The 11,863-nt window shown below is 38.4% G+C and overlaps 1 protein-coding gene across 2 annotated transcripts in view; it reads right to left on the reverse strand.

Moving 5' to 3' along the window:
* Positions 1–6,694: 6,694 nt before the first annotated feature.
* The window catches only part of ZNF567 (zinc finger protein 567), a 28,386-nt gene continuing 23,217 nt past the window's right edge, over positions 6,695–11,863 (reverse strand). For both annotated transcript variants that reach the window (XM_023516924.1, XM_012809192.2), the window contains exon 6: positions 6,695–8,700. In XM_023516924.1, the coding sequence (XP_023372692.1) occupies positions 6,983–8,700 (1,718 nt within the window). In that variant the 3' untranslated portion in view covers positions 6,695–6,982. The remainder of the gene's footprint in view (positions 8,701–11,863) is intronic.

Genomic DNA, 11,863 nt, shown 5'->3' on the forward strand with positions numbered 1-11,863 from the left:
AAAAAAAAGGGGGGTTGCTGTGAGCTAGGACACTGTAGCATTCTACCCAGACTCTTATCTCTAAAAAAGGAAAAAAGTCCCTTGCCCCTTTTTGTTCTTTGCTTTCTCTGTTTGACTAGGGTTTCTCTTTGTAATATGGCCTAATGTATCCATGGGTTCTGCAGGTGTTAATTCAACCAACCTTCAGCCGAGAATAGAAGTTTTGGAAAAGCAAACTTGGACGACATAACAATTTGCGTAGTATTTACATTATATTAGGTAATCTAGAGAAGATCCAACGTATATGGGACAACATGCATAGGTCGTATGTAAATGCTATGCCATTTTATATAAGGAAGTTAAGTATGGGTAGATTATGGTATCCATGTGAAGTTGGAGCAGTTCTGGAACTTGGTGGTCTTTGGATCCTGAGGGATAATAATGGTATGCAAACTTGTTTTATAGGAAGCCTTGCTTTGGATTTTTGCTATCTGTCACTGATGAGTAACAAAGTTAAACACAGCTTGGTGCCTGTCTCAGTGGTTAGGGCACTGGCCACATACACTGGGGCTGGCAGGTTTGAACCTGGCCCAGGCCAGCTAACCATGACAACTATAAAAAAAAAAAAAGCCAGGCATTGTGGGTGCCTATACTCCCAGCTACTGGGGAGGCTGAGGCAAAAGAATTGCTTGAGCCCAGGAGTTTGAGGTGGTTGTGAGCTGTGATGCTATAGCATTCTACCAAGGGTGACAAAGTGAGACTATATCTCAAAAAAAAAAAAAAAAAAGTAATTCAGTATTTTCACATCTTTCTCTTTTCTTTCTTCTTTTTTTGAGACAGAGCCTCACTATGTCTCAGCTTACAGCAACCTCAAACTCTTGGGCTTAAGTGATTTTCTTGCCTCAGCCTCCCAAGTAGCTGAGACTACAGGGGCCCCGGCCTCAATGCCTGGCTATTTTTCATTGTTGCAGTTGTCATTGTTGTTTACCAGGCCTGGGCCAGGTTTGAACCCTCCAGGCCTGATGTATGGCCAGTGCCCCAACCACTGAGCTACAGGCACTGAGCCTATTTTCACATCTTGGCGAGGGAGTTAAGATTAAAGGAAGTTTAGACTTGTATTTCAGTGAAACAGGTGGGAGAGAAAGCTCTTGCAAACTTGACATACTTGTATATTAATTATATTTCAGACATTAGATATATAATGAGTGTCAACACAGTTGTTTGAGATCTTTTCTACTTTAGTGTGTGGTGGTGGGAGGGTTAAAATTTGCATTTGTGAACCGGGCAAGGCATTTGTAATGACTGTTTCAAAAGGAGACACTAGGCTGGGCAGGTAATCCTACCATTCTGAGAGCCGAGGTGGGTGGACTGCTTGAGCTCAGGAGTTGCAGACCAGCGTAAGCAAAAGCAAGGTACTGTGTCTGCTAAAAAGAGAGAAACTGGCTCGGCACCTGTGGCTCAAGTGGCTAAGGTGCCAGCCACATACACCTGAGCTGGTGGGTTCAAATCCAGCCCAGGGCCCACCAAACAACAATGATGGCTGCAACCAAAAAACAGCCGGGTGTTATGGTGGGCGCCTGTAGTTCCAGCTACTTGGGAGGCAGAGGCAGGAGACTCGCTTGAGCCCAGGATTGGAGGTTGCTGTGAGCTGTGATGCCATGGCACTCTACCCAGAGCGACAACTTGAGGCTCTATCTCAATAAATAAATAAATAAATAAATAAAATTAGAAAAACTAGCTGGACTTTGTGGTGGGTACTGAACTCCCAGCTACTCGCGAGGCTGAGGCAGGAGGATCACTTGAGCCCAAGAGTTTGAGGTTGTTATGAGATATGACAATGCCATGGCACTCAGCCCCAGGGTGGCAGAGTGAGACTATGGTGAAAAAAAAAAAGACACTAGTAGGAAAACAAAAAGACCTGAGGGATGTAGTTGTAGGAAATAGGTATGGACCATATGATGTAGCAGAGGACTTGGATTTTTATACTTTGGGCAATGAGAATCCACCAAAGGGAACTTGGAAGCATATCAAGGGCAGGACTGATATTTTGAAAATGTCACTTGATGCTCTGTGACTAGGATATTGAAGAGTAGATGCAGGGTAACCATTTAAGAGGCTAAATAATCTGAAGCAAGGTGATAGAAGTTAGGACAGAGACATTGTGTTGAAGATGGGTTCAGACGGACTGTTTTGAGATTTATTTTGGAGGCAAATCACTACTTCCTGAGGTGCAAGACAGAAAGATATTAAGGACAACATCAACCTTTTAAACTCCTATAGCTAGCATGGTGCCATTTATTAAGATGGAGGCTATGAAGCAGAGAGGGAACAGAATCAAGAGTTGGTTTTGGACACGTTGGAGTCAAAAAGCAGGCAAACAGCATCCAAGAGAAAGCTATTGTATTTAAATATTATCCGACAAACTTTAAGACAAACATAATACTAGAGAGGTCACTCAGAGAATAGTACAATTTTCATTTGATCAGCAATGTATGATCCTAATCCTGTACGTTCCTCAGTAATATATCCTGCATATATTGCTTATGACTATTCATAAAGCAACTTTAAAAAAATTTGAGAAATTCACCAGATGTTAGAGCAAAACCAATTAAAGATGAACAGTTCTAGCATTTTAAAATACCTTATGAGTTCTTAGAAAGATGGAAGATGAAGTGCCTTTGGAGAGATGGAAGCTGGCTCTAAATTCTGTTATAATCTTGATCTGGCTTTTCCTACTATGGGCTCGGTTTCCTCATCAATTAGTTATGGATAATCATCCAGACCTGGCCTTCTCATAGGGTCATGTGTAAGATGGAAGGAAATACCCTTTATGAGAACTCTTTTTTTTCTTTTTGTTTGCTCTGTTTTGTTTTGTTTTCAGATAGAGGCTTACTACGTCGCCCTAGGTAGAATGCTGTGGTGTGACAGCTCACAGCAACCTCCAACTCCTGGGCTTAAGTGATTCTCTTGTTTCAGCCTCCCAAGTAGATGGGACTACAGGTGCCCACCACAAAGCCTGGCTACTTTTTTTTGTTGTTGTTTTAATTGTCATTGTTCCTGAGCAGGCCTGGGCCAGGTTCAAACCCGCCAGCCCGGTGTATGTGTCTGGCACCCTAAGCGCTGAGCAACAGGTGCCGAGCCATGAGATCCCTTCTGGTTAAATATTATCTTCAAGCAGGATTCTGTCTGTCTCTCTGAAGAGAAAGTGCCAAGCATCATAAATAGAAAAGGGTGAGATAGCAATATGACACGTACTTTTTATTACCCTTGTGTCACTTTTTCCATTGCCTTTACATGTTTTTACTTCTTCTTTTGTTTTTGAGAGTCTCATTTTGTTGCCCTCGGTAGAGTGCTATGGTCACAGCTTACAGCAACTTCAAACTCTTGGGCTTAAGCGATTCTCTTGCCTCAGCCTCCCAAGTAGCTGGGACTACACGTGCCCACCACAAAGCCAGCCTGGGTATTTTTTTTGTTTGTTTTAATTGTCATTGATCCTGAGCAGGGCCAGGCCAGGTTCGAACCAGCCAGCCCCAGTGTATGTGGCTGTCACCCTAACCACTGGGCTACGGGTGCTGAGCTGCCTTTACATGTTTTTACAGCGAAATACAAAAATTCATTAGGCTATGGAAAATGACAAAACATGATGAACGTAACCATCACCATATAAGATACCATTGAAAATAAAATATATATAAGGAAGGATAGTTGGTAAATGTTAAGAGTGATAATCCTGAATAGCTGGGATTATGTATGATTTGGGTTTTCTTTGTTTTTTTAACACTTCTGTATTTTTTCTTTGAGTAAGAGTCTCAAGCTATCACACTGGGTAGAGTGATGTGGCGTCATAGCTCACAGCAACCTCCAACTCTTGGGATCAAGCAATCCTCTTGCCTCAGTTTTTCTATTTTTTAGTAGAGAAGGGTTCTCTCTTGCTTTTTGCTTAGGCTGGTCTTGAACTCATGGGCTGAAGCAATCCACCCGCCTTGGCCTCCCAGAGTGCTAGGATTCTAGGCCTGAGCAACGGAGCCTGGCCTATATATATTTTTTTAATTTAAATTTGCATGATGTATCATGTAAAAAGTAAACCACAAAGGCCTTTTGTTGTATTCCTTGTAGAAATCCTGTTTAGTCAACTTGAATTTCCTTTTGAATCTTAGTGGAATAAGTTTGATAGTATTTAAGCTTTCAAATCAGATCGCATAGGTTAAATTGATAAACTTTCTCTGTGTACCTTAAATGTGTAATAAACATATTCATCACTACTCTCTGTCATTGTGAAAATGTATGTGAGAAGAGGACCAGCCAATTGGGTAAGTTTTCCATGTAAATAATGGTAAAAGAACTGGAGACAGAGAAAACTCACAAACCAATGTTGAAGTCTTTTGAGGATAAGGAGTGTTTTCATTTACTAGAGCAACTATAAAAAAATAACACAAGCTTGCTGGCTTGAAAACTAGGGCCAAAGAGGCCACATAGTTCCTTTTGGCTGTCTACTGTAAGGTCATTGGCCAAATGCAGATAGTCATGTCAACTGTTTTAATTGCACACAAAACTAGTTTTAATTTTTTAAATTTCATTTAGTGGAAATGATTGTCTGGTTGCCTGAGTTGTTGAGAAAATTGAAGGATTCCTCTTTGGTATATAATCCAGGAAGTTAAATTCACAGGAGAAACAAAATGTTTGAGATCAAACCATAAATAATGTGATTATTGGGTAAACATGTGATCTCCATTTATCTCACTGCACCCAGCCTACTATCTAATAGTTTTAATGTCAGACACTTGAACCACAAACTGTCTTCCTGCTTCCTCAGGTATGGCTTAGAGTACTAAATGTTTTTGAAAAATTGCATTTAGGCCAGGCATGGTGGCTCATGCCTATAGTCCCAGCTACATAAGAGGCTGAGGCAGGAGGATTACTTGAGCCCAAAGAGTTTGAGGTTGCTGTGAGCTGTGATACCATGGCACTCTATCAAGGGCAACAAAATGAAATTCTGTATCAAAAAATTAAAAAAAATTGCACTGAATTTCCTACTGACTTTTGTTATATACGATGATTTCATGTGTACTAAATGTTGGTTATAAGTAATCTTTCCCAAGAAGGGCCTTCAGTAAACACTGTTTAAATTGCTGTTGAGCTGTGGACTATTCTCACAGAAAAGATTTGGTGGAAGTTACTGTCTTAGCAGTTTTCCAATTTTGAAACTTCAAAATCTCTGTAGTAAATTTTTTTTTAGGTGGGGGAACAGAGTCTCATTGTGTTGCCCTTGGTAGAGTGCTGTGGTGTCAGAGCTCAGAGTAACCTCAAACTCTTGGGCTTAAGTGATTCTCTTGCCTCAGGCTCCCAAGTAGCTGGGACTACAGGTGCCCACCACAACGCCCAGCTATTTTTTTGTTATAGTTGTTACTAGTGTTTGGCAGGCCTGAGCTGGGTTGGAACCGACCCGCCCTGGTATATATGGCCAGCGCCCTAACCACTGAGCTCTAGGCGCTGAGCCGCTCTAGTAATTTTTTAATTGGGATTTTCAGAAACATTTATTTCCTGTGAGATAGATTAAGATATGAAAGCCTTATTTCATAGAAATTATTTTTCTCAATTTTTCCTGTGACTACTTTCTAATTTTATTCATCTATTTCCCTTACAAGCATCCCTTTCTCTTATATGAATTCTAATTCTTTGATGTTGAGTAAGACGTAAGCAATGGCTAAAATACCCCTAAAACAACTACAGGAGTTCCCTCAAATATGAATTCTCTGGTTTTGTAAGGGTTGAGTGACAGGTAAAGGTCTTTTTACATTTATTGCATTCATATATCCACAAATAGCAGCCTCATAATTACCAAATTATAAATTTCCTTTTTAGTAGGAATTTCACAGTTTGAATGACTACTAAAGACCTTTCCAAATTGATTACAGTTATATCTGTTTCTGTCCAAAATGTATCATCACATGTTGAGAAAGGTCTGAGATTTTTGGCACTACTTGCCACAGCTAAAGAAACTAATATGCACCTTGGACTCAATAATTCTAGTCCTAAGCATAAAATCAACAGAAATACTCACCCTACCCCCAAAAGACATAAACAAGAATACTTACAGCCGTATTATTTATTATAACACAAAATTATAAAAAATACAAATATCCATTGATAGGATAAATAGCAATATATTCTTAAAATGGAATTGTATACAAAATTAAAATACACTACTGCTACATGCAATAATGTACACTAAAATCTTAAAAATGTTCACAGAATTCATGATGTGTAATAAAAATATAAAGTTTAAAAACATGCAAAAACTACTTTATGACATAGGCTAGGGATTTGGTAATCCTTAGGGAAGTAGTAACTAGCTGCTTTTTATTAAACAGAGTGCAATGAGAAATACAGTTCATACTTTATCTTATGGAGACTAATGCTTATAATCATTTTGTACTTTGCCTCTGCATGTGGTATGTATGTATTTTCTAAAATAAATTATTTGAGTCAGCAGGAGCAGTTGAAAACTTTAAAAGTTAGCTTTATATCTGATACAGTTCTATAATAATGATAGCATCTTTTTTTTTTTTTTTTTGTCACAGAGTCTCAAGCTATTGCCCGCAGTACAGTGTTGTGGCATCACAGCTCACAGCAACCTCAAACTCTTGGGCTTAAGCAATTCTCTTGTCTCAGCCTCCCAAGTAGCTGAGAGTACAGGCGCCAGCCACAACACCCAGCTATTTTCTTGTTGCAGTTGTCACTGTTGTTAAGCTGGCCCAGACCAGGCTCAAACTCGCCAGTCTTGGTGCATGTAGCTAGTGCTGTAAGCACTGTGCTTCGGGCGCCGAGCCGACAGCATCCATTTTATATGGTAGTAAACCATAAGGAAATCCTTACGTGGTATAGTACTTTAGTAACTATTACATTTGCGATTAAAATGACATTAACATGTTTAAGCATGCTTTTCTTTTTAAAACTAAAGGTTTACAATAACTTAGGATTCACAAAGAAATCACACCATTTATTATATTTCTATGTTTTCTCCCTTGTGAGTTCTTTGATGGACAATGAGGTTTCTCTTATAACTGAAGGACTTAGCACAGTCATTACATACATAGGGCTTCTCTCCTGTGTGAGTTCTCTGATGTACAATGAGATTTGTCTTCTGGCGGAAGCATTTCCCACATTCATTACATTTGTATGGTTTTTCTCCTGTATGAGTTCTTTGATGATGAATGAGATACGACTTCCTGCTAAAGGCTTTCCCACACTGAGGACATTCATAGGATTTCTGCCCAGTGTGTATTTTCTGATGTACAGTCAGGGTTGCTTTCTGGCGAAAGGACTTGCCACATTCATTACAGATATAAGGTTTTTCCCCTGTATGAATTCTCTGATGTAGATTGAGATTTGTTTTCTGGCTGAATGATTTCCCACATTCATTACATTCATAAGGTTTCTCTCCTGTGTGAGTTCTGTGATGATCAATGAGGTATGACTTCATTCTAAAGGCCTTCCCACAGTGAGGACATTCATAAGATTTCTCCCCTGTATGTGTTCTCTGATGTGCTACGAGAGTTGTCTTCTGGCGGAAGGACTTTCCACACTCATTACAAATATAGGGTTTCTCCTCATTATGTGTTTTCTCATGAAGAGCAAGAGTTGTCTTCTGGGAAAAGGATTTTCCACATTCATTACAAATATAGGGCTTTTCCCCTGTATGAGTTCTTTGATGTACAGTAAGGTTTGCCTTCTGGTGAAAGGACTTTCCACATTCTTTACAAATATAAGGTTTTTCCCCTGTATGAATTCTCTGATGTAGAGAGAGTGTTGTCTTCTGGCGGAAGGACTTCCCACAGTCATTACACACATACGGTTTTTCTCCTGTGTGAGTTCTCTGATGACGAATGAGGTGTGACTTCAATCTGAAGGCATTCCTACACTGCAGACATTCATATGATTTCTCACCTGTATGTGTTCTCTGATGATCAGTGAGGGCTGTCTTGAGGCGGAAGGACTTACCACATTCATTACAAACAAAGGGTTTCTCTCCTGTGTGGGTTCTTTGATGATCGATAAGATATGACTTCCTTCTAAATGCATTTCCACATTGATGACATTGATAGGGTTTTTCCTCTGTGTGAATTCCCTGATGCAGGATCAATACTGACTTCCTGCAAAAAGATTTCCCACATTCACTGCATGTATGTTTCTTCTCAACATTGGTTGCTCTTCTCTTTCTATTATAGAAGGATGGGTTTTCCCCTCTGTAAGCTCTAGAATGTGTAATTAAGCTACCTCTTTTAAGGAATGATTTCTCACAGTCATTATATCCAAATGACTGTACTGATGTTTCCATTTTCGGATGCTGCACAAGCACTTCATTATGACTAAAAGACCTGTCACTTTGACTATGGGATTTGACTTCAGGATGAACTGTCTCTTGCTTAGTACTGAGCAGTGATTTCCCATATCCATTACACTCACTAAGTCTCTTTCTTGTAGAATTTAGATTACTGATGATTAATTCTGAAACATTTTTCAAAATCTTTCCATGAGTGCCATATTCAGGAGGTAGATTTTTTGCATTAACAGGGTTTTTGCCTAGTGTAAGTGTCTTTTCATATAAATTATTCCTCTGGTTAACCAGTTTTTTATGGTTGATACATATAACTGATCTAGAATACTTATCTTGGTGTTCCTTGAATTTCACTAAAAAGTCTTCCGCTTTCCAGTTTTCTTCTAGAAAAGAATATAGTTAATAACAATATGTGAACCTTCACATATATGCTATGAAAAGGAATTTTATCATAATCTAGCATATGAGACTCAGAATGAGACTCAGAAAAAGAGACTCAGAAAAAACTACCCTTGCCTGGATTTAAAGAAACACACAACCTTAATAAAAACTGCTTCAGTTGTGGAAAAGGATGAAAAAATAAGCAGTAAATATTACTAATACCTCTTTCACTTTGCATGATAACTACATAGAGAAAGTGAAACAAACTGATAAGTCAAAGAATGGTGATAGGACTGATGGTTAGATAAGTAGATTCAGAGATAATGATGTGAACCTATGAAAAGCATTAAACTACAAGTAGAATGGACAAGAAAAATTAGAAATTTTACTCAAGGAAAATATCAGAGGAAAGATTACTTTTGGAGTATACAAACTGCCTTTAGTTTTACACACGCGCCCCTGGATTACATAGTAAAATACTTGCAGTTGTTCCACCCACCACCCTCTCTACATACTTAAACGCTTTAAGTATCAATTAATTTTTTAATATTTAGAAAAATAACCGTACAGTCTATCTATAATCCTCTATATACCTGTGAATTATTTTCTCTTATGAAGGGAGAATTAAGAAAATACTTCTAATAGGAACCTTAAAACAGGTTAGAATATATTCAATTACTCTATTCTGACTACTGCTAAATCAATTCTTGTTTATTTTTTGAGACAGAGTCTCACTATGTTGCCCTTGGTAGAGTGCCATGGCATCACAGCTCACAGAAATCTTAAACTCCTGGGCTTAGGCAATTCTTTTGCCTCAGCTTCCCAAGTAGGTGGGAATATAGGCGCCTGCCACAACACTCAGCTAGTTTTTCCAACACACCAGCCCCAGGGGTATGTGGCCAGTGCCCTAACCACTGAACTACGGTGCCGAGTCTAAATCAATTCTTTTGAAATTGTTCAGTGACAAAGTTCTCACAATCAGAAATTGTAACTATTCTTTTCAGTTGCTGACTTACTTTTTCAGGATTACAGAAAAAGACTGGTTCATCTTTTCCCAATGCAGTATCATTCATTTCCTCCAATTTTTCATATGGCAGACCAGAAAGACCAGATAGTTTAATTAAGTAATGTTATCCTCATTTATTTTATAAACTTATAGCTATTTCTGATTTTAGTCGTCTTATAATTTATCCACATCTAAAGCTCAAAAATCTATTGCTTCCTTGAGTCTATTACCCCTAATACTAAAGAGAATCGCCTTAGCCTAAGACATGGAGGTTGCTGTGAGCTGTGACACCATAGCACTCTACCAAGGGTAAAAAAGTGAGATTCTGTCTCTTGAAAAAAAAAAACAACACACCTTTATATCACCTAGATTCGCGTTTTTAGGGTTGTCCACATTATCTAACAAATCTTGTTCTTTAGCCTTAGTCAGGCCTAATATTTATTGCCCTATGAATACCTAACTTTTTCCTAATCACAAGCCTATTGTTATAATGTTCTTTTAATTAATTAGCTTGACTTATTTTTACTTGTATTCAGGGAATCTTTAAGGAAATCCTACTGTCCATGATCACAAAAATCCTTTACATATTTCCCCCAACACTTTAAGATTTGTTTCTTTAAAACTTGAACATAATTGTGGTCTGGAAAAACCATTTTCAGAAGTTTTTAACAATCTTGCAATTTGACAGAAACATTTTATTGGTTATCTGTTTAAACCCATAGAAGTTTACATTATTACATAATCACCATATTATCAGAGTTATGTGGTGTTTGGCAAAATCCAACCACTTCAAACAAAATCTATAGGGCCACAGGTGTGTACCTGTTGTCCCAGTTACTTGAGAGGCTTATGGAGGAGGATTACTTGAGCTAGGAATTCAAGGCCAGCCTGAACAATCATAGCAAGACCTCATCTCTTAAAAAAAAAATCTACAGGGCCATATATCTGAAATGAAATTACCAGTACATGCTTTCTTTATTTTTTTAAAACAGAGTCTCACTTTGTCACCCTTGGTAGAGTGCCGTGGTATCACAGCTCACAGCAACCTCAAACTCCTGGGCTCAAGTGATTCCCTTGCCTCAGCCTCCTGAGTACTCGGACTACAGGCGCCTGCCACAACACCTGGCTATAGTACATGCTTTCTAAATGGATGAAAAAGATATCTCCCCTACGTAGCTCCATGAACAATTAAAGCAGTCAATACTGAATACCCAACCTTTTTTTTTTTTTTTTTTTGAGACAGAATCTCTCTGTGTTGCCCTAGGGTTGAATCACTTCGTGTCATCATAGCTCACAGCAACCTAAATTCTTGACTTCAAGTGATACTTATGTCTCAGCAGCTATTTTTCTATTTTAGTAGAGACGTGTTCCCACTGTAGCTCAGGCTGATTTAAACTCCTGAGCTCAAGCAATCCACCTGCCTTGGCCTCCCAGAGTGGTAGGATTACAGGCATCAGCCACTGCACCAAGCCATACTTAACATGTTAAATACTATATAGCAATAAAGATTCAAAGAACATTTATTTTTAGGGAAAGAAATCCTTAAGAATAAACAATGTATAATCAAGTATCAAATTATATAATCATGTAATTGTGTGTGTGTTTTGTAGTTAATAGGTAGCAGAGAAATTTAGAAAAATGAAGGTAGTTATGATGTGGAATAATCAAGGAATAGTTCACGGAGAAACTTTGAGATTTAAAAAGTACTTAATACATTAAAGGGAGAACACACACAATCAATTATCTTTGTGATGACAAAGCCTACATTTAGGAAACATTTAGGAAACTAGAGCAAATGGAAATTAGCGGGAATTTTCTCCAAGAGTAAGTTGAAAAGACCAGATAAGACCTTATTGTGACAGTCCCTGAAAGAAAAGGAATTCCAATTTTATATAGTAAGTAATAAAAATAAGGAACACTGATGGTATATCTTTTTAGCAAAGTAACAACATATGTTGAATGAATTAGAACAAAAATTATAATGAAGATATGAAATAAGACAGTTGTCATTTTGCACAATGTCAGTAAGAAATGAGAATATGGGAAGATGTTTTTTTTTTTTAGACGGAGCCTCAAGCTATCCCCCTGGGTAGAGTGCTATGGCATCACAGCTCACAGCAACCTCCAACTCCTGGGCTCAAGCGAGTCTCCTGCCTCAG

Source organism: Otolemur garnettii, unplaced genomic scaffold (assembly GCF_000181295.1).
Source record: "Otolemur garnettii isolate 467f Iridium unplaced genomic scaffold, OtoGar3 scaffold00100, whole genome shotgun sequence".
Taxonomy (NCBI): domain Eukaryota; kingdom Metazoa; phylum Chordata; class Mammalia; order Primates; family Galagidae; genus Otolemur; species Otolemur garnettii.